Genomic DNA, 27,125 nt, shown 5'->3' with positions numbered 1-27,125 from the left:
CAACTTCTCAGTCTAAACTCAATTTTGTAACTTTCTAAAAATAACCTTTAGAACAGGCTTCGTAAACTGATGTACACTGATATTAAATTATAGGTATTGTTTTCTGTGGACAGAGTCCATTGCTTTTATAAAATTATTAAAAAGTCTGCAAAATCCCAAATGATAAAGGACAACTGATGTAAAGTACATCCCTTCATAAAATAAGCATTTTGCCACAACCCTTATACATACTCTCTTCCTTTTTAAGCTAGTAAAAAGTATGTCATTCATTTATTCAAAAACTACTTATTGGGTGACCATGACGTGGCCAGAATACGGCAGACCACAAAACAGATGTGGTTCTGTTTGTTTGTTTTTTTCTCTTAGAATAGTGAACATAAAAGGGTACATAAAAGATGTTTAGTGAATTTTTGTTACAATTTGAATTAAACCAGCAACTTTTGAGCTATTCACAGGACTGGATTTTTAAAATCTTACTGCTATGAATCAGAGATCATAAGCAGCTTCTACCTAAACTAAATAATTTCAAGGATACAAGCAAGAGGTTCATCAAGAATGGCTCTCCAGGTCTTTCCTTCCTGTAACAGACATGTTACTCTAGCCCAGAATAAATAAATGAGGTGTGTATGGCTTCTCACACAGTGGGCAGCATTTACATTATGAAACATCTCCATTTTATACCTCAGAGTTAGACAACCTAAATGACATTCTCCAGGGAGCCACTCCTCATAGACTTCAGTTCTATTCATTATAGGTAATCCTTAGCCAGAGACATCCCCCTAAAGAGACTATAGTGATAGACCTCTTCTTCCTAGGAAATATCATTAGTCTATTTACCCAGAGGAGGTCTAATTGCCAAGGAGATAAAACTTGGTCACTTCCTGTTATAGACTGAATGTTTAGGATCTCCCTCCCCTCAAATTCATATTGTTGACTCCCCAACTCCCAGTGTGGTGGTATTTGGAGATGGGGCATTCAGGAAGTAATTAGGGTTAAATTAGGTCATAAAGGTGGGGATCTCATGATGGGATTAGTGGCCTTAGGGAGGGGGACATCTCTCTCTCTCTCTTTCTCTCTCTTCATGCGCACTCACTGAGGAAAAGCCACAGGAGGAGAGGAGGAGAACACACAGAGAAGGTGGCCATGTACAAGTCAGGAAGAGAGCTCCCACCAGGGACTGAATCAGCTGGCACACTGATCATAGACTTCCCAGACTTCAGAACCACGAGGAATAAATTTCTGTTGTTTAAGCCACTCAGTCTGTGGTATTTTGTTAAAGCAACCTGAGCTGACTAAGACACTTCCCTTTGTTTCTTTCCCCCAAGGTCTCTCCCTGAGAATGAATGAGTAAATGTACCACATGCCAGGTTTTTGAACACCTTCTACTCACCTTTTTTTAAACTATTTTTTTAAATAATGAAGGAAATGCATCTGTTATTGTCTTCTTTTCATGCAATCCCTCAAGAACACTGTTTTTTTTTCTTTTGATAGGTAAAAATTCCATGTGGTTCCAACAATCAAAAGAACATGTAATGTCCCACCTCAATCCTTGACACCATCTGCTCATTCCTAAATGCTTTTATTAATTTCTGGTGTTTTCTTATTACACCGTGCTATTTTCACCTAAAAATATCATGGAGATCTTTGCATATCAGTATGAAGAGAACTTCCTCATTCTCCTCCATAGCAGCTAGTCTCCTGTGGCATGGATGTTTTAAAAAATGTTTTGTAAAGTGAGCCTCTGGAAATGACAACTACATCTCTGTAGCATGTTCCTATGCCACTCTGTATTCAATGTTCTCTGTGTTCCCAGGCTCTATAAAAATTTGTTTCATTGGGGTACTAACACTTAGCATGAGATCTATTCTCTTAACACATTTTTAAGTGCACAGTACAGAATTGTTAACTATATGCACAGTGTTGGAACTGTGCTCATGGAACACCCAGTCTGGTGGAAGAACCGCATGTAAAACAAGTACTTCCAGGAAACTTTAATTAAATACAATGTGGATAATGATTATGAGAGGAGATTTTAGATTGCTTTGAGGGAATAGCACACAATAGGGTGAGCTGACCCACCTGGAGGGTCAGGTAAGTTTTCCTGAAGAAATGTTCTTGTAAATGAGACCTGGAGGATGAGCAGTGCCTCCCCAGGTAAAGAGGCCAGGGTGCCTTCCAGATGAAAGGATCAGAATCGGCACGGGACTGAGGAAGGAGGACACTTTCTACCTTTAAGGAACCAAAAGGAAGCAGTATGCCTGGGGAAAGGTGAAAATAGTGAAACATCCGGTTAGAGTACAGGGCATGGATGTCTCAATGTCTGTCTAATTCTACCTCTCAACTTTGATTTTCAGCTGTACCCACAAAGTCATCCACATTATATATAGTTACCTCTTTTCTCCCCACCTCCATTCCACACAGATTCCCTATATTCCCCTACGTTGCATCCTCCAAAATGCTGACAGAGCAAAGTAATAAAGGACAAAGCTGAAACAGATCATGCTGACCTTCCTCGGTTGGCTCCCTTCTATGTTCAGGTTAACATGAAAATTCCTGGGTCTGGAAATAGAAGCTCCTTCAAAATCTGCTCTTTAACCCTTTAACCTCTTTCTATACTTGCCCATTTTCTCTCTCTCTCTCCTTCCCTCCCTCCCTTCTTCTCTCTCTCTCTCCTTCTCTCTCTGTGAGTATGTGTGTGTATGTCTCTTCTTCTGAGTATGTGTCTCTCTCTCCATCCGTTCTCTTTCTCTTCCCTCTCACATGTGTATGTGCGTGCACACACACCACACACACACACGTATGGGTTCACAGACAGTGTTTTCATGTTTTCCATTATTCATAACAGTTCCTCTCCTGGCTCTGTCCCTCTGCCATGGTTATTTCTTCTACTTTCCCCCAAATCATTTTCATTATAAATTCCCACTTATTTTTGAAAACATAATTTGAATATAAACTGCACTAAAGAGTCTTCCCAAAATCTCTCATGGAAGATAAAAATTTTCTTCATTCTCTGTCCTTCCATAAGATTTCTTTCATGGATGTATTTTCGTTTTGATTTTTGATGCATTTAATTATCTGTCTCCCTTACTATGCTGAGAACTCCATATCAGTTAGAAATCATTTGGTTGCGAGTTACATAATCCTTAACCAAAAATAGCTTAAACTCTAAGGGCTTATTATCTAGCATAAGAAATCCCAAAGTAGAGGATTTCTAAAGTTGGTTAATTCTGTAATTCAGTAATGTCACCAGGATCCAGTAGCTTTTCCTCTTTCTGCTCTGCTGTTTTCAGAATGCCCTCGTATAATTAGAAAATGGTTAGAGAAGTTCTAATTTAATAACTTTCCAAATTGTCTTTTTGGCTATATACTACCATATGCCTATTACATATTTTACCTATTGTAGATGGTAGAAGTCCAATCAATAGAATAATCTTAAAAGTACTGAATTAGACCACAAGAGAAATTATTTATTCATAAGGTCCTAAAATATGATAGAGATATGCAAGGTTTCAAAAATTCTCAGTATTCATATGAAGATATAATGTTTGTGCTAAAGAAGTGGAGAAGTAAATAATGTTTGCAGGTGATTAAACGTAGAATCAAAACTGAAGCATTTGATAATAGCAGAATCCATTCGTTGGTATATACACCATTACCAGGAAAATAACTCTACAGAGATGACAACAGAAAGATGTGATTAGTGAAACATGAAAGGATGCAACAAAGAGTGATTCTTCTAATCAAGAAGAATGGAGTTTTGCGGGGAGGAGGGAAAGCGGCGAGTAAGATGGAAGATGAGGTCGCTGAGAGGTGGGAGGAGGCGGCAGACAGCGGGGAAATCGACAGACGGTTGGACAAAAGACTGAAGATCACACAAAAGGGAAGGAGATCCAGATCTCCTCCCAGAGTGCCCATTGTGATTCAGCACGATAGCCTTCCCACGGGGCCCCTCCACAGATTCGCATCCTCAAGAGGCCCACCAGTAACGGTGTGGTCAGCTGCCCCACCTCCACCAGCAGGCCAGCCCTTCTCGCCCAGTCCCTAGCGCCGCGGGAGGCAGAGTTCGCGGAGGCCCCGAAGCGGATCCCGGGCGGCGCCAGCCCGGAGGAGGAGCCAGAGCAGCCCATCCTCGACAGGCCAAGCAGGATCTCCCAACCCGGAGACAGCAGGCAGCCTAACAGTGTGACCAGACAGCCTTTGGGTCCTGATGGGCCGCAAGGCTTCACACAGCGCAGATAAATGCGGGCAGGAAAGGATGCCGCTGCCTCCGTGACCACCTCCTAGGTCGTCCGCTGCGGGTCGTCACCACCTCCTGGGTCGTCCGCTGCGGGTCGCACTGCCGTGGCAGACGGCTTGACTTGAGAAGGGGGAACGACCTGACTCACGTGCACCGTGATCCCCTTTGCTCCGCCCACTGTGACCTTGAACCCCGTGCACTGTGACCTCCCTTCTCCCCCTTCCCACTGTGACTGGCATGTCTACAAGGGCTGTCCCAAGTCAGTGGAAAGGGAAAGGGGTGGGGGTTAGAGGAGGGTTGGGGGGACCCACCGAGGACTCAGTAGAGTCAGGCAGTGCCACTTGGCTGCTTGGGGTGAAGCCAGTGCCAGCAACAACAGTTTATCATGCTCATTAATTTGGGATTTCAAAACACAAATGAGAATTCCCGTCCACCCACCCTCAAGTGCATGTCTTCATCACTTACAAGCAAGTTCCATTTGAAAATATCCTTTTTTTTTCCTTTCCTTCCTATTTTTGTTTGTTTATACAAATATTTGATTTGCAAAAAAAAGTACATGGGAGGGGTTTTAGCAGCTTAATGAATTTTTAATTGAGAAAGGGTAGTTTGGTAGCGTACTTAAAAATGTTTCTGGGCAATTCACTAGAAACATTAACCGATAGGATTTTGGTGAGCTTAGCTTCTGTATTCCTACTGCCGCCCAGAAAAGGGGCAGGGCTCTGCAGCCCAGGACAGATGAGCACCTCATGCCTATACCTCCCTCCCCCCAGCTAAGTCCCAGAGCATCTGGGCCCTACCTGGAGACTGGGCTAGCTCTATAGGCTCAGAGAGCCTGGGGAGGGTGCCAGCCCCTCACCTCTAGTATTTTGGGAGATAGGGAAAGTGAACAGACTTCCCCTTCCAAAACCCCTCAGGGTGGTTCCCTACCAGCCCGGCTTACTACTTCTAGAAGAGGGCAGGGAGTGAGGCTGCACTCCCGGGCTTTAGCAGTAAGGCTGAGAGCCTTGATCAGTATTTTGCTGTCAGCACAAAGAAAGCCAGGAGAGAGTCTGACTCCAGGACACTGAGCCCTCTGCCGAGTGTGGTCAGAAGGCAGGTGCGTCTTCCCACTCCAGCAAGGCTTAGAACTCTCAACGGTCTGTGGAGCGCCATCTCTGTTGATGGCATCAGCTCGGTAACTCTACCCGGTACATTTCCCTTGTGAAATCAATACCTTGGGAGCAGACCATTCTGAATAACATTTGGGGAAAGACAAGCTGTGCATTGCAAAGATTGGTAATGACAGACTGGTTCCCCATAGGCCTAGGTTACCCTCGACCCCTCTTTCCAGAGCAAGGGCCTGGAATGAAGGCAGTTTCCCCTCTGCCTTTGGAGCCTGGAGATTTGCTTTGGCTCTTTGAGGTGGAACAGGCTTAAGGGGCCCTGCCCAGAGCAGCTGTGTGTGTACAATCTGGCCCATCTCAGGCTTTCTGATCTCTTCCGTTGCACTTCGCCTTATGTCCCTCAGCCAGCCAGACGGCCTCCTTGCTCAGCAGATGAGTTTTGGAGTGGTTGGTGTGACATTTGTGATTAGGGCAGCTCGCGGTGGCCAAGGTGGCGAGCTAGGTCTTGCAGGCTTGCTCCACCTTTGGTTTGCTGGCTCTCAGCCTTGCCCAGTGGGGATGTCAGCCGGGCCCAGCAAGCCTTGGCCCACTACATCTTCGCATCAGGAGGAAAGGTCAGCTGTCAGTTGAGTCAGCAACTAGTCCATAGCACAGGCTTATAACTGTGTGAAGCCAGGATATTGTCCGTGAGCAGAGCTGGAACAAAGCTTCAGGCAGTAAGAACCCGCAGAATGTTGGATGGTGCCCACATGCTGTTCTGAGGGGAAATGACCTCCAGGAGTGGGCAAGGGAGAAGGTTGCTGCTGTCTTTACAGTTCCACTGCCCTGACCAAGTTTCCGCATTCTAAATGGATAGTGTCCATCCCTCATGTAATAGTGGTTTCTGGCCCAAGATGAGACTATCCTTTTCAGTTGGAGAAGGTACCGAGGTAGCCCAGGTGGGAAGGCCAGAGTGCTGATTGCTCAGCCGTCGGGACCACCTGTTCTTGCTCCCCTCCTCCAGTAGGAACCAAGGGGAGGCTGGCTGATCGGTGTCTGTGGATCGAGGATGTGGTAGGGACTGATGCTCCCACCTCCCTCCGGCCAATGATGAGACTCTGCCAGCTGTGTGCCTGCCATCACCCACCAGCGGTCATGTCCTGGCTTCCCAGATGGAGAGGTGACAGGCAAAATTTTAAAAAGAAAGAAATGAAAACAGGAAACTATTGTGTTGGGGGGGAGGTGGGAGGGGAGATGAGAGAACGGTTTGGATTTTGTGTGTGTGTGTTTGTGGTTTTTTTTGGGGGGGGTAGTTGTAACTTTCCTTAAGTGCTTTTTTTTAAAATTTTTTAAAAGTAAGCTGCAGGCTTTGGCTTGGAAAACCCCAGGGGAGTGGGGGGCAGAAACCTGAGGCTGCTGCCCCTTTATCTGCCTTCATGGTACTGTCCCCTTCCCCCAGCTCCTCCCTGACCCCGTGAGCCAGGCCTCAGACCTTCCAGCTAACCGCTTCCCATGAGCCACTACTCTGATGTCAGCCTATAACCAAAGGAGCTGGGGGTCTGGGCCTGGTGACCAACCCTTCTCCGCCTGCTCAATCAGGGTGCTCCCCACCTGCAGGCAGGAGACAACACCCTATCTGCTACCATCAGCCCCTTCCAGAGCCCACTGCCTCACTCCGCCCTGGCTAGCCCAGCCATACCCTGCTCTGCCCCACCTGGGGATGCTCTGCTCAGGGATGGGCCGGCAGGGCTGCCCCAGCCTCCCTGGTAGGCAAAGACTCTGGAAAACTCTGGGGTCCTGTTTTTGGCCATGTGATCCCAGGGGTGCACATGGGCCCCTTGGGTATCTGAACAGAAGGGCATGGGAGGGAGGGCCGCACCCCTGCAGTCCTGCTCCGCTGGTCTAGCGGGCAGCTGCCCACCCTACCACCCCGCACCGCGGGCTCCTGAGTCGGCAGATTAAGCATTTTATAAATTGTACTTTAAATACATGCTTTAAACTTGTCAAAAAAAGAAAGAAAAAGAAGAATGGAGTTTTGTTCTAAAAACCTCATATTCAGCTTCAGAAAATGGAGTGTCTGAAAATAGACTGAGTATAGCTGGTTTCACTGGCGGAAAATATGATCAATTAAAAATGGGGAGATGAATGATCATATTTTATTAGGAAATCACAGACGGAGAAATATTTTTGGACCTTTCTGTTTAAAAATTCTCAGAAAATGACTAGTCACATTAGACAGAGCATATGGTATTAAAGAAAGCAATTGTCTCCTTAGTAAAGAACCTTTTGTGGTGGTTGCTCCTTTCTGTGCCCATCATTGTAAGGTTACTGTTGAGCCATTCCCATTTTTATACATAAAAATGTTAGACTTCAGAAAACACATTGGATCTTCAAAAGGGTCTGGAGCCTTGATCACATGCTTGCTGCAGTTCACAGATGGCTGTTAACATAGGTGGAAGCTACAAATACCCTCAAACCTTATGAGGCCTTCAATATTATTCTACAAAACCACATTCCAAGATGTGAAACTCTGAAGTCATTTTTAAGAAGGTAAAGTATGTGACTCCAAAATATACCATTCTGCTCACATTTCCTCCTCTGACAGTAGCCTCAAGAAACCTCAGAAATCAGGCCTCCATAATGTCAGCTTCAAAGGTACACCTGATAAAACTTTAAGCTCAATAACTTGTTGGATAATCATTTGCTCCGCAAACAATCATTTATCACCTACTCTATCGGTTAGTGGAAGGCGTGAATGAGGAAGGAAGGAGGACATAAAAATGAACAAACAGGATCTCTGTCTTTACAGAATCTATTATTATGGTGGAGTACAAAACAGATTTTTATCTAAATGTCACTTGTATGTTGGAAAAAAATGGAAAAAATCAGAAATAAGGAGATACATGGATCAACTGCAGTGTATATCTACAAGGAAATAATGTATAAAATAATTCAAATGAATTTTGCAATGAATTTTAAAGAAATGCATTACATCACTCATAAAATGTTAACCAACTGTGTCACCTTCCCTGAACAACTTAATATCTCTGTTCTTCAGTTTACTCATATGAAAAATGAGGATAATTCTGTATGATGGTGGATCCATGTCATGATACAACTTTCAGAACAAATAGAATTTATAATACCAAGACTAAACCCTAAGGTACACTGTGGACTTCGGGTGATTAAGATGTGTTAATGCAGGTTCATCAGCTGTTACAAATGTACCACTCTGGTGGGGGATGTTAATAATGGAGGAGGCTGTGTGTGTTAGGAGAGGGGATATGTGGGGACTCTTATACTTTCTGCTTAAATTTGCTGTGAACCTAAAACTGCTCTGAAAAACAAAGTCTATTTAAAATGAAAAAAAAAAATTATAGTATTGAATTATAACCTAAAATCTAAAATAAATATCCATGAGTCCATGCTGATATAGATAAATGATTGAATCAATAAATAGATGGACAAATAAATAGAAAGGACAAATATTTTTTACAGAAGAATTCTCAGTAACATATTAGACACTTTCCTCTTCAGTAGGTGGAGAATACGCTTCCCTTGAGTGTAGGCTGAAATTAGTGATTCACTTCCACAGAATAAGGTATGGAAAAGGACAAATACTAGCGTTGTGGAGAAATCTGGCAGGCACCATCTTAACCAAGTGATGAGGGTTAACATCACCAACAATGTCATATATCCCTGGTATGATGATAAGAACACCGTGCCTCTGTGGTATTAGTCACAAAAATCCATAACCCCAGTCTAAGTACAAAAACACATCAGACAGACCCACATTGGGGGACATTCTATAAAATATCTGACCACTAGTCCTCAAAAGTGTCAAGGACATGAAATACAAGGAATGAAAAACTGTCAGACAAGCGGAGACTGAGACATGATGACTGAATGCAATGTGTTGCCCTGAATTGGATCCTGGAACAGAACAAGACGTTAGTAGAAAAGCTGGTGAAACCCAAGTTAGGTCTGTAGTTTGGTAACAGTATTATACCATTGCCAGTTTCTTAGTTTTGATAAATACGTCACAGCTATGTTAAGATGTTAACATTAAGGGATGTAAAGGATATACAGGAACTCTCTGTACTATTTTCTTAATGTTTTTCTAAGTCTAAAGTTATTTCAAAAGAAAAAAAAACATTTTAATGAGGATAATAAAAAGTCTTCCTTCTAGAGACTTGTGAGGATTAAATAAGTTCATATGGGTATAGCACAACTCAATAAAAATGCCAGCTACTATTAGTATTATTACTACTAACATTATTTGCTAAAATGGTCCATGACAAATATGCATTAGTTTCATAATAAAATAATTAATATATTATTATAAATGATTATTGTTGGGTGACCTTATGTCTGTGAGCATGTAAATACGACAAAGTATTGATACCATACATACGTTCAAAATATGAGTTTATCTCAAAGCACAAGCAAATGGCTAAAAGTGAAAGAAAAAAAAAACCCTAGGAAATCAGGCATAGTCTTATTGAATGTTTTTTCACATATTTTAAAGTTGAAAATTAAAACATTTTATCTATTTTGTGCCAAAGAAATATTAAGCATATGGAGGTGCTAGAGGAGGTCTGTTTTGAACATCGTGTAAGTAAAAGCTTAATGAAGCTAAGGCCATGTTTCTGATTGTCTCAGTAGTGATGTAACGCAAGTTGGAATTTTACTGGGCCATTGCTGGCGTTCAGCAGCATCAGCGGGAGGAATGAGGAGGAAGTGAGGACTAACTCTTCAGGGAGACAGGGACACCTTCTCAGTGGTGAAGAATGGCTCTAGATGGGGGTCCAATGTTTATAATGTCAGATGTGTGGGACAATTTTAGGCATAGCTGGGTCACTGTGTGGGGAAGTTGGTAGGAAGGGGTTTACATCAGTCAGGTGAAACAATATTACTGGAAGCAGGTAATAATGAAAGCACCATTATCATTACACGATCTTATTCAGGTCAGGGACTCAAGGAGACGTAGGGAATGGGAGGATATTGTATTTTGCCCAAGTGAGAAACCTGGGAAATGTCAATCAGGATTTCTTAAGTGCTCAGTAAAGCAGGTTGGCATTCATGGAAGGATCCCGATTCTAGTATTAATGGGAAACTGAATTCCTAATCTATGAAAATAAGGTGAATACCGGTTTTAGAAATGGTCAGTTCTGTAGAGAGGGAGTAGGGAATGTTGCCCCTTGTGTCTTTATAAAAGCAACCAGGGAACGTCTCTGTTATCTACATCCATTGATACCATGGTGCCACAGGTGATACAGAGGGTTCTCCTACATATGTTTTACCTGTATCAGGAATGATTCTGGACTAGATTAGAATCCAGTAGTAAATTTAGCCATGGAGAATGAGCAGTGGCAAAATTAAAAGTTCCCAGGGATTCAATGGACTCACTAGCCACATTCTGTATTTTAATCAAGGTCTGGAAAATAAGTATAAGGTTATTTATTTTTTTTAATTAAAAACTGTTTTGTAAAAACAAAAACAAAAACTATTTGGTGTGTCTCAGATAACTTAAATATGGCAGTTGTATCACCATCCATAAAAAGGACATTCATAGGCATCCACGGCTTTTATGTTTTATTTAAAAAATAAAATTAGAATATCTTACAAAGTCTATTGGAAACAAATGACTGGAACCCCATGCTCACTTTTCAATTGATTCTAGTGTAGCCTCAAATGGGAAAACTAACAAAAGTCAGAGGATGAATTAAGGCAAAGCTGTTTCCATCATGGGTACAGAAATTCATGGCATACTCATGACTAATGATGAAATATGAAAAGCACATGTGTCTAACATGAAAATTCACAGCCACTGCTGTCATTAAAATGAATATGTTTACTCTCCATGATAGAATTATTTTATAGATGTGAACAGCCTTAGAGACAGATATGGTTGCTCATGAACACATTGCAATTTGGCTAATGTGGGAACATTCTGTCTCCCAGATTCCTCATTTATTAATTTATTCATTTGTTTGTTCATTCATCTAACATTTGCTATTAGTCACAATGTATTATGATGAGCATTAGAGGAACTCTAATAATGAAGATATGCCCCAGCACCCCCTAGGAGTTTGCTGTTCTGAATTAAAACATCAACCATTATGTGACATTTAGTGGCATCATTAGTAAATTTCCAGAAGCATCAGTGATTTTAATTTTTTTATATAATGGAAATATAGGCTCAGCTGATAATCTCTTACCTACCATAAGAAGCTAACACTAACTGAGTACTTGTGAGTGTGCTGTACATGCATTACCATATATCATATAAGAGGTTAGTATCCAAAATATATAAAGACCTCAAACAACTCAGCATCAAGAAAACCCAACAATTCAATACAAAAAAAAGTTCAGAGATTCTAAACAGACATTCCTCCAAAGAAGACATACTGATGGGCAACAGGCACACGAGAAGATGTTCAGCATAACTATAAGGGAAATGCAAATCAAAACCAGGATAAGATACCACCTCACAAGTATTAGAAAGGCTATTAACAAAAACCAAGGAATAACAACTGTTGGAGAGCACATGGGCAAAAGGGAACCCTCATACACTGTTGGTGGGAATATAAAGTGGTGCAGCCATTATGAAAATGGTATGGAAATTCCTCAAAATATTAAGAATAGAACTATCATATGGTGCAGTGATTCCACTTTTGGCTATTAATCCAAAAAATTTTTAAAAACCCACTAATTTGAAAAGATATATAGATATATGCACCCCTATATTTGTTAACAGCATTATTTATTTACAATAGCCAAGATATGGAAACTACCTAAGTGACCATTGACAGATGAATGGATAAAGAAAATGTGGTACATATACAGTGGAATTTTATTTGGCCATAAAAAACAAATAAAATCTTACCATTTGAAACAACATGGATGGACCTTGAGGACAATATACTAAGTGAAATAAGTCAGACAAAGAAAGACAAATACCACATGATCTCTCTTATATGTGGAGTCTAAAAACAAACAAACAAACAAAATAAAAACAAACACGCTTATAGATACAGAGAACAGACTGCTGGTTGCCAGTGGAAGGGGGTGGGATGGGAGAACTGGGTATAGGAAGTTAATTGCATGGTAACAAATGGTAACTAGATTTATTGTACTGATCATTTTGTAGTATATACACTACATACACTATATACAAATCATTATGTTTACACCTGAAACTAATATGTTATATACTAATTTTACCTCAATTAATTAAAAGCAAACCAAAATCCTCTGTTGCCAATGACCTAGTTTTGAGACCTAAGATGGGTTACTAGCCTCCATGAGCCTTAGTTTTCTCACTTATAACATTGGAATACTGTACCACCTCACAATGTTCTTCTTGACTTTAATTGAGAAAACTTGTGCAAAGCCATTAGCAGTAAGTCAGTCACAGAATGAGTGCTCTACAAACTTTGTGTTGTGGTAACATAAGAAGCAGTGCATATTTAAATGTTCATCCACTTTTGTTAGCCTATCTCTAAGATTCTAAGTAATGTACGTTTTGAGAGAGCGGTTTGGTGCAGTAGACTTGGCATAGGAAACCTGGGTTCATGTTTAAGATCCTTTTTAAGTAAAATGGTTATAGTAAGATCTGCTCTACATATTGTGATGATCTAATAAAACATCTTATGGCAATAGCCATAAAGAACTTTGCAAATTAAATTTCTCACTATCATCATTATTGTTATTGAACAATTGGAAACATAAATTGGAATCCATGCAATAGCCTACAAAAGGGAAAAGTTTGCTCTTACAGTATAATTGATGTGAATAACTTCCTAGGTTAGGTAGCTACAAACACTCAGGAAATATTCTTGCTTTCATAAAGAGGAGACCAAAGAGGGTCATATATGCCATAGGAAAGCCTAACATCAGCACTCTAGGGGACTCAAAAACACTGTCTATGATCTCCCAAAATCCTGAATATCAATATGTTTCATATAGTAATGAAAAGCAAGGCTACTACTTCTAATTTTCTTTGAAACACTTGAATCTAATTCACAGTGCACTGAGGGTAGATCAAGATGAAAAATAATTCTCTGCTCTTTCGTCAGCTCTGGCACAAAGAATATAATCACTTTTAGCAAATATAAAGACATTATGTTTCCTATTGCTTTTGGAAATTCTTTTGTGGGAATTCTTTTGATGAATGCTCAAATTATTTTCTTATTGTCAAACTCCATGTAGAATCGTGTGACAGACACTTCTGCAGAAATGGACAATAACAATATCTTTTTATACCAAATAAGTCTGAAAATAATAATATTTAGCTTATTCTTATAACAAGCTTTTGAAGAAAATGGTATTATTATTCCCATGTTACTGGTGACGAGTTGGTCTAAAAAGTTGCATCTGTTACACAGCTGATTAGTGGCAGAGTACAAATTCAAATCCAGGCAATTTGCCTTTAATGTCTATGCTCTTAAACACTAGATATACTACATGCTATAAATTCAGCATTTAAGTTTATTAGGCTCATTGTTTTATATTGTTAGCTCTATTTCACAAAAGACTAATCATAGTCTTTGGTTCAATTTCTCAACATCTCACAAATAATTGGCAAAAGCCAGGATTTACAATTGGCCTGTTGAATTCCAAATTCTGTGCATTGGTCTATTGAATTCCAAATTCTGTGCTCTCACACACATGATTCTTGGCACTGGGTATCTGACATTTAGCCACAGATTGCAACACAGGTTTCCAGGATAGTGATGTTAAAGAGAGAAGCTAGCAAATTCATGGTGCCCACCGAATAGAGCTTGTTAATGCCTGAAAAGGACCATTGGAAAGAAGCATAAGCCTGCCTCTGAAAAAGCTTGTTTAGCTTCTCTCTACATGCACTATGATGCTATTTAGACAGAACAGATTAGAATGTAACCCTAGTTAGCTTCAGCACACTGGAAATTAGTAAATTCTAGGTGAGTTTAATCCCATAGTAAATTAAATTGACTTGAATATACATAAATTTACTACCCTTCTTTAGAGTTTATTTTTAATTTTACTCTATCATTTTCAGTATAATGATTACTTTTATTTTGCTATATTTTGTTTGAAGCAGCACTTCGTTTCATTGGCTCTCCTGTTTTCTAACTTCATCTCTCGAAGAAAGTCCTCCTCTGCCCACCAAGATTGGAAAACATAGCAGGACACTAACAGGAGTGTTACAGAGAGAATTTAGAAATTGGAGCTAGCGTGCATGTGAGAGGAGGGGGATAAGGTTTTCCAAGGCATTTGGGACAAAAGGCATCTCCAGAGTCAGTAAGGACCTAATTTTCACTGGTAAACTGCACGCCATGGGGTATATCACTGTTTTTCAACTCCCCTCCATAAATCAAAATTTATCCACACCTTCATTCATTGTCACCAACTTATCTCCCCACTCAGAAGTTGGTATGCCCCTACTCCTCTCCATGTCCAACTCTTCACCTTGTGATCATATTTATATTCCTTCGCATTTCTCAAATCCATCACCCCCCTCCTTTCCCACTGCTACTGTCTCATAGCTCTTACCAAGAATATTATTCTCCCAATAATTTTGTTTGCTTCTATTATCTTGTCCTCCTAATCTTTCTCTCTGTGTTACTACTGGAATTATCTTCTTAAAATTGTAATCTCATCAGGTTTCCCTTCTTAAAAATCTTCTAGTAGATTCCCAGTTACTGCAAGATATATAATTAAATGAATGAATAATTACCAGAGAGGAAAAAAGTACTGTCAACAAAATGATCATAGCAAGTTGATTAAATTCCATATAGATGTCCTTTTCTTCTGCAAGAGTTATAAGGAAATATCTCTTATAGATAGATTTTTTTTTTTTTTTTTAGGATTAAGATTTTAGTGCATCTAAAGAGACAAAAGAAAGGTTAGATGAGAATTTCTAGTGTTAAAGAAAAAATGTCCCTTGGATTGATAATCAATGGAGGGGATATTGGGATCTGTCTTACTTATGAACAGCCAACTGGTGATGAGAAGCTAAACACCTTTAAAATAACTTAATCTTTGTTGGGTTGAAGGCACCACGAAAGTCATTACGATTTGATGAGCATTCAATAAATTCTAATGAAAATACAGGAAAAGAAAATGGAACAAGTCATCCGTTGGTTCTTCCACCATTTCTGCCGCGTAACCCAGCCACTCAGGCAGCCAGAGGAGTGGCAGTGGTCCAGCCACCCAGCGCACGAAGGCCCCTGGTGCATCCAGGCCCCAGGCATCCAGCAGGAGCCCTCTTCACCAGGATGCCCAAGAGGAAGGTCTGGTCTGTCAAAGGGAGTGGTGATCAAGCATCGCAAGAGGAGAGTGGTGATGGTGTCATTTAACCGTCTAATGCAAAAGTGTAGATGAAGCCAAAAAAGGCGGCTGGAACGGATGAATCTTCACCAAAAAAAAAGTGCAAAAAAAAAGGTAAAGAGGCTCAAGTAGCTAATCACGATAATAAAGAATATTTATCCGCAGAAAACGGAGAAACTAAATAGGAGAGTCCATCTCCTCTGATGAAGCAGGGAGAAAGACGCCAAGTCTGATTAATAGCATGTATACCATATCATGTCAGTGGTTCCTGTCTCCCTTCTTGTACAATCCAGGAGAATATTTTTATCACTTATTTTTTAAATGCAAGTTTTTTAGTAGCTCTAGAAACATGTTTAAGAAGGAAGGAATCTCACCTTATCACATTTTTTTAAGTGTAAATGCTTTGTTTTTAAGAGGTGAAATTATTTGCTGGTGTTGTTGTTGGTGGTGGTGGTGATGTTTTTATTTGTTTGTTTTGGTACAACCAGAAAAGAGCAGCATATTGAATACAGGAGGTTTTGATTGTCTTGAGTGTTAGTTTAACATCCATAGGTGGGGCAGTAGTTTTTATATCCTATAATACTCAGCATACTAAATGACAATTTGGAGTCACAGTTGTGCATTGAATATGGTTTGAACATTCTAAATTACTTCTATTCTCATGTTTTTTAGGATACTTGTTTCCTAAAGAAAACCACTCTTTGATCTTGGCTCTTCCTGTCAGACTTACATGTACTCTGTAACATCTTTGGTAGTGGTAGTCCAATCTCCCTAGTAACTTTGTTAATGTGCTATGAAAGATTGAAAATTTGAGTCTGTAGTGTATATGATATTAAACTGTAAATTAGTGAGAGTTACGATATAACAGTATATCAACATTTGAAGATACTGGTACTTGATATACTCTTAAGAAAAATTTGCATCCAAATTTTAGGCCAGAAAGTCACTGGAATAACTGTTTAAAAAAGAATTACAACTACATGCCTTTTAAAATTTCATTACAAACATTAAGAAATGTGTATAACCAATAAAATCTCAATTATAAAAGAAAAAAAAGGAAAATGGAAACTGGTGGTCATTCTTAACATAAAAGGTATTCAGTAGTGTTTTCTCTGAATATCAATATGTCTTCCTAGACTTATGTAAATTAACATTTCTACCAAAAATGTTTTGTTCTTATTTTAATTTCAGAAGGATTAAATGAATTATATCATTTGCTAACATATGTCTTTAAAAGAAGTTCATAGAGATATCCAACTAATCAATTTCTATAAGTAATATTCTTATTATACATGTACCAAGGATGAAGAATAAATGAAAATCTGGTTTCAGACCATGCCAGGGTACAAATATGCACACCAGTAATAGAAAGAAAGCATCAAAGGGCCCTTGTTGCTTCAATTTTTACATTTACTAGATTAAATATATATCATAATTTATAATGTTAGTTGAAAATATTTATATGCACATATAATATGTATGTTTACATAGTAACATGTGAAATATGATATAATTTTAACTTAGACTTAACTTCCTTGCCACATATATGCCATATCTGCTGGGAAGTAATTAAGCAAGCAATTATGACCTCCTAGGACCAAAAATGAAACCCAAACAAAATTCTTTAGATGTAATGTTATATTTTATACAAATGTTTTAGACTCATGTTTTCATTTTTATTCTCACAATAATCCTGGGCATACAAAGATATAAAATAGATATTTTTAGCATGGAAAGAACACAAACAACTGGTTGGTGTTATAGATAACTAAATGGTTAGCTAAGGACAGAGAGCTGATAGAGAAACAGATCTGTCTAAAATTGAAAACCTTTAGGCTCATTGGGAAATCTCTTCTAGAAGCAGTAAAGTGGAGAAAAAGGGCAGGCTTACTTCTTCGATTCCTTTCCTATTCCTAGAGTAAGGATTTTAATAGTTCCCAACCTTGGCTGTAAATATAAATAATCTGGGAGCTTTGAATAATCCCCCAAACTAGCCTGTACTTCTGCTGGATTATATTAAAATATAAGTATTGACATCAGATGTAAATGATGCTTCCAGTGATTAAAAAAAATGCAGCCTAGGTTGAGACCCTTTGGTCTATGATGATTTCAGGTGCACTGCTTTGAGAGTTCTTAGAAATTACTTTGCAACAGATTTTTGGCAGAAAAAGTGAAATACAAATCCACCTTGCTCTAAACCTCTGGGCACCAAGCAAAATGCAATTTTCGCTTGGATGCCTTTAAGCTCCTGAATAGGGCCACTGTTGCCTGCTGCCCTAAAATGACTTTGGCATTTCTACCAAACTGGAAAAAAAAATTAACAAATCATCCTTGTCCAATTAAGTTGATGCCATGGTTTTGACCTTTACCAATGTCAACTGCAGCTAAATCCAAGGCAGTGAGTTGCATGGAAAGAAAAACAAAGATAGAAGATGGTGACTGCCTGGGGTGGGAATGAAATAACGAGCTTTCATAACACAATTTCATCATTTTTTTAATCTACACTACTTTTCTGAGTTGCTTCTCATTTCTGCTCTCTTTCAATTTTCTCCTTTCTTTACAGCATTTACAATTGTGATCACTGACATTAAATGTATTGTGAGGATTCATCCATACTTTTATGCTAAAAAAGCTGTAGTTGTACTTATTTGAATAAATGTGTTCTTACATCTGCACAATAAAACAAGGTAAATAGTTTTTGTTTTAATTAATATCCTACCAAAAACCTTCTTTAAATCTTCTCAAAGTGTTATCCTCATCTCCAGATACAGTACTTATTTCATATACTTATTGACTGTTTCTCAGTGTCAGACACTACTACATATGCTAAATGCTGTATGTTAATTTTCTTATTTAATCTTCACAACAGTTCTGTAAGGTTGGTGCTGTTATTGTCTTCATTTTATACAGATGGAAGCTTAGTCTCAGAGAAGTTGAGTTGATCAAGATTTCAAAATTAGAAAGTTGTAGAAAAAATATATTTACTTAGTCTGACTAGTGAATCTTATCTCTCTCTCTAAATTTTTTTTCCTTGTATTTATGTTCATTATACACAATTTCTTGGATGTAAATGAAAAGCACACCCTAATTACATAGGCAGAAGTCCCTCTGGGCCCTCAAGAGTCTTGGCTGGAACCCTTGGGACAGAAACACAAGCCTCTTCTATTTTTATAGTTCCCTGCCCTGATGTGGTGATGGGTGAGTTTCAGCCCAGGAAGCAGATGACCCCGTGGTGGAAGGGGAGAACAACTCAGCCATCTCCCTAAGCCATAAGGAGCCGGGTGCAGGCAGCAGCCACACCCTCTCTCCTGAGGCCCCTGTCCCAGTAGAGGGACCAAGGCGGGGAGGAGCAGAGACCCAGCCAGCTGAGCTTAGGTTCCTCTGCATCCTGTTCCGCAGAGAGACCAGCCCTGGGGGGGAAGAGGAGAGAGGAAGGGAGGAGCCTGGCAACTGGCTTTGTCCAGCATTTTTCTCATCTTGTTTAATCCTCCCAGTAAATATGAGCAGTAAATATCATCACACTGGTGTATAGAGTGAATCCTAGCTCTTAAACCCTCTATCATGCAGCTATAAACACCAACAACATTGCTGTATTAATAATTCATAGTTTTCACCTAAAAGGGTAGACCTCTCAGTAATATATTTCCTGTTCTTCCTCTTACATTTATATAATTTCTAAGTTATATAAAGTCACATTTAATATTTTAAAATAAAATGAATATAATTAAGTAAAACAGTACAATGGATATATAAAAATTATTAGTTTTCCAGAATGTGCCATTAATTGAACAAGATTTTTTAATAATTATTTTCCCTTTTCTGGGCACTTACTATGCATTTAGCTCTACTACACAAACAGTACAAGTCAAAGATAAATTAATATGTTGATCAAGTATTATTTGTATATTATCAATGACGCCCAGTAGGCCCATCTTAAAGGCTTAACACACACACACACACACACACACACACACACACACAGGAGCATGTTATTCACTAACTCTGGGGGTTAGGAGGACCTTGATTTGTAGTGTTTGCCAATTTCTATAGTATAAATACTACCAACTTCAATCTACCAATGTGATATCAATGAACATGAAGGTGGACAGAGATATCAGTAGAATACCATTATATGGTATTTCCACTACATGGATCCCAAAGACATAATATCTTCAAGACATAGAATCTTCAGAGATAATAGCATGATATAGTATATTTGCTATTTACATTTGCTTTTAGTATGATTTCCTTAATTTTAAGTGTATATAATTAATATTTAATAGTAACTTTAAGAGCTGACTAGTACAAATTCTGAAAATGTAACAGCTAGCTTTTGTAGGTGTGTATGAGCCATCTCCAGCAGACCACTGGAGTATTCACCATTCTAAATATATACAATGACATGCATATTCTGTTTTTTTGTACTGGTAAAACAAGCAGGGAAAAGTCATGGTTCTCAGCTCAAATATACAATAAAGAGTAACTCAAAAAAAGATAAGGGGAAGGGGTACACTTTTACCATAAGCATTTCATCTATTATACTATACATAAAACCATTTAAATTATTCCTCTTGTCTGGTGTCCTTTGTGATCCTCATATCTTTTTATTCTACATCGTCTCATCAGGAAATTTAATCTATTTCCAACATTTAGCTGCTGTCTATGGTGATGATGCCAAAACCTTTACCTCCACTCAGATGTTGTCCCTCAGTTCCAGATTTAAATGTATAAACACCTATTGGATATGGACACTTGATTGTGTGAAAGACACCTAATACTTAGCGTGTTGTAAAACAAACCAATTTGGGTTCTTCTTAAAAAAGCTCCTCTTGTCTTTTGTATTCACGGCGAACAAATGCAAGCACTGAGCGTTATTCTTGATTTTCTCTCTTCATGCATCTCACTTAATCACTAGGGCACTGCAGTTCTATACCTCAATAACATTTGGAATCCCATTTCTACTTCTGCACCATAGATCAGGTCACTGTCATCTGCCTGGATCGGTGAAATTGTCACTGGTTTGCTTGTTTCTACTCCAGTTAGAGTCATTTTACACAAAATAATTAAATCAGACCTCCTAGCTCATATCTTTGCTCTTTACCTCTCTGTTGGAACAGTATTTTATACATAATAAAATATACAATCTTATAACAAAGACATCATCTCATGTGCATTTGGATCCAGGTATCTCCTTAGTCTTTATCTTTAATCAAAGCTATTTGGAATATGGAAATCCGAATACAAATGATGTGAGACAAGGGATTAGTCTTCAAAATTTACAAACAGTTTATGCAGCTTAATATCATCAAAACAAACAACCCAGTCAAAAAATGGGCAGAAGACCTAAATAGATATTTCTCCAAAGAAGACATACAGATGGCCAAGAGGCACATGAAAAGATGTTCAACATTGCTAATTATTAGAGAAATGCAAACGAAAACTATTGATACAATGAGATATCACCTTACACAAGTCAGAATGGCTATCGTCAAAAAATCCACACTGGAGAGGGTGTGGAGAGAAGGGAACCCTCCTACACTGTTGGTGGGAATGTAAATTGGTGCAGCCACCATGGAGAACAGTATGGAGGGTCCTTAAGAAACTAAAAATAGCGCTACCATATGATCTTACAATCCCACTCCTGGGCATATACCCTGAGAAAAACATGGTCTGAAATGATACATGCACCCCAATGTCCATTGCAGTGCTGTTACAATAGCAAAGACACGGAAGCAACCTAAATGTCCATCAATAGAAGAATGGATAAAGAAGATGTGGTACATATATACAATAGAATATTACTCAGCCATTAAAAAGAATGAAATAATGCCATTTGCAGCAACATGGATGGACCTAGAAATTGTCATACTGAGTGAAGTAAGTCAGACAGAGAAAGAGAAATAGCATATGATATCGCTAATATGCAGAATCTTTAAAAAATGATACAAATGAACTTATTTACAAAATAGAAACAGACTCACAGACGTAGAGAAAGAATTTATGGTTACCAGGGGGGAAGGATGGTGGGGGAGGGATAGTTATGGAGTTTGGGATTGAGATGTACACACTGCTACGTTTAAAATGGATAACCAACAAGGACCTACTGTATAGCACAGGGAACTCTGCTCAATATTAACATTGTTAATCAACCGTATACCATATAAAATGAAAATTAAAAGTTAAAAAAAAAACAAATACAAAAAAAAGTCCTGATCTGCTACACACCCTTTGCATATTTTCCTTGTTTTCTCTTTACAGAAAATTAGGCTACAATTTCCAAGAGGTCAGGGTTGTGTCCTTTCAAATTTGTGTCTCCAGTGATGAGCATAGTCCTTACATACAGATGGAAAACAATTTAGCTGAATACTTGGCGCTTAATGATCAATCAATGATATTTATTTTCTAACTTATAAGGAAAATGTCCAATGAGAAGAGGGACACTGATGTGGATTGAATGTGTCCTCCAAAACCTTATGTTGAAGCCCTGACCTCCAGTGTAATGGTATTGGGAGATGGGGCCTTCTGGAGGCAATTAGATTAAGTCATGAAGGTAGGACCCTCATGGTGGGATTAGTTCCCTTATAAAGAAGAGAGAGATAGAGATCCATCTTTCTTTCTGTGCAAACACTCCTAGAGAAGACCATATGAGCACACAGCTAGAAGGCAGCTGTTTACAATCCAGGAAGAGGGCCCTCATAAAGAAATGAACAAGGCAGCACCCTGACCTTGGGCTTCACAGCCTCCAAAACTGTGAGAAATGAATGTATGTTGTTGAAGTCACCTAGTCCATCACATTTTGTTATAGCAACCTGAGCTGACTAAAACAGAAATGCAGCAAGTGACATTTCAAATGAATTCTCTGGCAACGTTGCTTTGGATACTCAATAACGTAGAGCAAATCCATGAGCTAAGCACAGCCATCTCCCTTAAGGGGAGAGAAGTATGCAGCCATCACTGTATCCAAGGTATGACCAAGAGCCATGCAGAATAAACACTGTGCTCTTAGAACACTGAGAATAGAAAAAATAATTCTAACTAGGAGGGCAAGAAAAAATTCACTTGAATCATAGAGTAGGCATGACAGCAATGGAGAACGCAGTGAAGGAAAGGAGGCTGAAAAACCTGATTGAGTTTCCTCAGCAGAAACTTAAGCTGTAGGACTAAAAGATTATGTAGCAGACATGCTCCAGAATTTTAAAAAAGTACCAACATGTAAATTATTTTTTAAGTTTTCATCAATAAATTCTCATAATATTGAACTGCCCACCGAATGAAATTTGTGACTTTTAAAATCCACAGTGAATATATATATATAATTTATATGTATACATGTGTATGTATATATATATTCATGTATAGACATATACACACACATGCATGATGTAATAAAAATCTGCTGTATCCAATCTTCTGGAAGAGAAAATAAAAATAAAATGACATTTTTGGGGCTATATTGCTTTTTTCCAAATGTAGGTTGAAAATTGCTTACTTGGATGTGTTTCACAGATTTCAGGAAAAACCATTCAAATACCCTTCTCCTTTCAAAGAAGAGGTGAAGATTTTAAAGAAATGTAGATGAGAATAGCCATATATCACATATATCATGGAAAATAAGAAAAACTATGATTTGTAATGCTCATGTCACAGTGCTCTGAGATAGGCATTGAGGAAAGTGAGTCACAGAGAGGTTAAGTGATGTACTCACACACACTCCCAGTCAGCTCCCAGTCAGGTACATAATATCACTGTGGCTATAATTAGCCAACTCTGAAGACTTAGCAGTTAAATGTCCTCATTTAAAAGTTATGTTTTTGGTATTCAGAGAAAAATTGTTTCATGAGTGAAAAGTTTGCTTCTTTTACATACACCCTTATCACATTTTATTATTCAGGATTTTTCAAATATTATCTGTGAGGTGCCTGCATAGAGATTCAAAACCCAAGTATACATAAAATACAATTTCCACCACTATTGAAAAGATAAAGACTATGAGCAAAACATAAATGCCAGAGAAGCTTTTAATGCTAACCTATAAAATGAAATGCTCTACAGTACATCAACTTAGATTTATTGAACTTTATCTTAAACATTTTGGATTTCTGTTATTGTTTTTTGAAAAATGAGCAATCTCTAAGACACTTGCATCTAAATGCTTCCTATGTTTTCCTGTGATAAGCCAAGAGAAATAATAAATATTTATTATTTATCTCAATGACAGGACATATGTTTATTAATAGTAAATCAGTTAAAGTAACAATCAGTAATTTCCTCTACACATTCAGGGTCATAAAGAGCCCAGTTTTAATAATGGGCTTAAATAAATGTATTTTGAGTTGGATACAAGTGTAATGTGCCCATAAAATTACAAAGCTGCTTTTCCCAAAGTCACTGGACTTAATAAGGCTGAATCTTTGCTCCTCCCTTAGACTAACATGAAGTGGAGGCAGTATGTGGCTTCCTGGCAGGTGGGGGAGATTGTGTGGGTAGCTGTGCATTCAACCAATGACCCGTTTCAATAAATTTACCCAGGATTTTTCCTAAACATAAATAAAATACATTATTATGCAACTTTCTTCCCTGAGTTTGGTTGAATTAAAAAAATGTTGTAGACCTAGAGTTTTCAAAGGAGGTTCAGAAAGACATAAAGGAGAAAAATATTGGTCTAAAATTTTTTGAGATCCTTCAGGATGTAATAAAAACCAAGAGAATAATATGAAATGGAAATACATATTCTAAAATGATTTTGACAGAAAAACAAGATTATACAGATTAATGTGTCATCGAGAAATCGACCAGTTACAGACAAAAACAGAACATTAGAAGATTCATTTTGTTTTACTTAACTTTGACTCTTCATCCCGAAAAGAGTATTTCCCTAATCTACAATTTGTCCATATCCCCTTTCATCCAAATATAAGGAATCACAGAAACAAGCAGTAAGAAAGCCCCAGATGTAATGCATCATTAGGTACTTGTAACAGTGGTTCTCAGGGTTTTTTGCCCACCCTCCCCCAGTCCACTGGAGATTTGCTTTAGAAGTTGGACTGGTATCTATAACATTTATTTTAATAGCAAGTGATCCTGAGGCACGTATTAAGAGAACCAGCACTTTCAAGTATACCGCCTGAAACTAAACTCCTTTATGCAATAACTATTTCAGTTTACCAAGATTTATTTAAATGTAGAGCCTGCAGATTGAAGGTTCTGATGACTGAAACAAAAGCAGAACTGAAATGCCCCCTTTGTCCTGTCTAAAGTAGGGTGGTGGTAGGGATTTGCAAGGAAGATTTGCTTAAGTCAGTTGGTCTCAAAATCCCCTAAGGAGCTCTTAAAAACTAATGATGACTGGAACCAAACCAGAAAGAAGTTGTTTTAACAGGTCCTGGGTGAGTCCCAAGTATCAGGATTTTTTTTAAAGACGTATCCCAAGTGATTCTAATGTACAGGCAATGTTGAGAACTACAGACTTAATTCCTGAAAAACATATCCACTTTTGTAAGGATGGTGGTTATACCTTAGGAGAAAGTATTTTCCATATTAGACCTCTGGTGTATACTGGAATGTAATACAAGATATTTTCTTTTAACTATTGTAAAATAATGACAATAATAATAATAATCCTGCCTAAGAAACAGCTGGCTCTCTACTAAAGAAAAGTTGTTTTCCAACATTCTCCAAGTGACTATGAAGACTTTACAAACTGGGTTACTATCTCCCATTTACTTCCTGATTTTTCAATGAATTTGATATCTTACTTGGATTCACTTTGATGATAATACAGAATGAAGTAAAGGGAGTACCTTACTCGATTTTACTTTTCAAAGCACAAATAAAGTGTACCTTGCTTCTTGTCCTTGCATCTGCAATCTTAGTGTCATTTGGCATGGATGGAATTGATATCCGAGTTGGACTCGGCTTGAAGAGATTCAAAGGGGGAGGAGGTTGATCATGGAAAACAGTTGAGAGGCAGAGTTGTACCGTCTCTTTCATTGCTTTCAGCTGCGACGCCTATGAAAACAAGAGAGATCACAACAGAATGTTTACATGCGGTTCTAGTCATCATTTACCTGACTAGATTCTCCCTTTCCTCCTAGCCTACACTCGTTCCCTACACAAACACGTATTAGTTTTCAAACGCAATTGCCTAACATAAATTCCATTATGAAGTACCATTTAATACACACTCAGTCTGTTTTTTAGGAGCTACTGTGTTTCATGATATGTTTTGAACACTGGAATTCAGAGACATATCTTACATTTTCCCCTTGAATTGACATGATTTCAATCATGATACTTTGCTGGCAAGGAAATACACTCTAGGGTCACTCTAAAGTGGAACATGTCCTTCTTAGAAACCTGACATCTTTCTATTAGCAACAACCTTCTTTATTACAAATCACTCCTCTTGTGATGTAGGCCTCTGTGTTTCTCAGATAGGCCTGTACCTCCACTCAATTTCTGATACAACTCTTATTTCCTCTGGGCCCTGTTAAGTGGTAGGAGTTATTTGGATATGATTGTAAGTGACAATATCAACATTTTCTATTAACATAGTATATCATAATATTCTAAGCACTTTCACATGCAAAAAATAACTTTATGCTTTCAAACATCTGTGAAACTGGCATTATTATTTCTATTTCACTATAAAGGATTTTTTTTCTTTTTTAATTTTTTTTTAAATTTTATATTGGAGTATAGTTGACTTACAATGTTATTTTAGTTTCAGGTGTACAGCAAAGTGATTCAGTTATACATATACATATATCCATTCTTTTTTAGATTCTTTCCCCATATAGGTCATTACAGAGTATTGAGTAGTGTTCCCTGTGCTATACAGGAGACCCTTGCTGATTATCTACTTTACATACAGTAGTGTATATATGTTAATTCCAACCTCCTAATTTATCCCTTCCCCCACCTTTCCCCTTTGGTAACCATAAGTTTGTTTTCTAAGTTTGTGAGTCTGTTTTTATTTTGTAAATAAGTTCATTTGTATCATTTTTTTAGATTTCACATATAAGTAATATCATATGGTATTTGTCTTTCTCTCTCTCTGATTTACTTCACTTAGTATGATAATCTCTAGGTCCATCCATGTTGCTGCAAATGGCATCATTTCATTTTTTTTTTGGCTGAGTAATATTTCATTGTATATATGTACCACATCTCTTTATCCATTCCTCTGTCGATGGACTTTTAGGTTGCTTCCACGTCTTGGCTATTGTAAATAGTGCTGTAATGAACACTGGGGTGCATGCATCTTTTCAAATTATGGTTTTCTCCAGATATATGCCCAGGAGTGGGCATATATCTGGATCATATGGTAGTTCTGTGTTTAGTTTTTAAAGGAACCTCCATATTGTTCTCCATAGCATTTGTACCAATTTACATTCCCACCAACAGTGTAGGGGGGTTCCCTTTTCTCCACACCCTCTCCAGCGTTTATTGAAGACTATTTTTTCTTTAGGTTTACATCCCAAGGCAGACAA

The 27,125-nt window shown here is 38.3% G+C and overlaps 1 protein-coding gene and 1 pseudogene across 1 annotated transcript in view; one reads left to right on the top strand and one right to left on the bottom strand.

The window, feature by feature from the left end:
• Positions 1 to 27,125, bottom strand: part of LUZP2 (leucine zipper protein 2) — a 429,813-nt gene that overhangs the window by 26,994 nt on the left and 375,694 nt on the right. Inside the window, exon 9 of the mRNA XM_061203161.1 lies at positions 25,474 to 25,641. Within this exon, the coding sequence (XP_061059144.1) occupies positions 25,474 to 25,641 (168 nt within the window). The remainder of the gene's footprint in view (positions 1 to 25,473; positions 25,642 to 27,125) is intronic.
• On the top strand, positions 3,779 to 4,239 carry LOC133099469 (SUZ domain-containing protein 1-like; annotated as a pseudogene).

The sequence above is a fragment of the Eubalaena glacialis genome, chromosome 10 (genome assembly GCF_028564815.1).
Source record: "Eubalaena glacialis isolate mEubGla1 chromosome 10, mEubGla1.1.hap2.+ XY, whole genome shotgun sequence".
Lineage (NCBI taxonomy): Eukaryota > Metazoa > Chordata > Mammalia > Artiodactyla > Balaenidae > Eubalaena > Eubalaena glacialis.
This window is presented reverse-complemented; position numbering and strand designations above follow the sequence as displayed.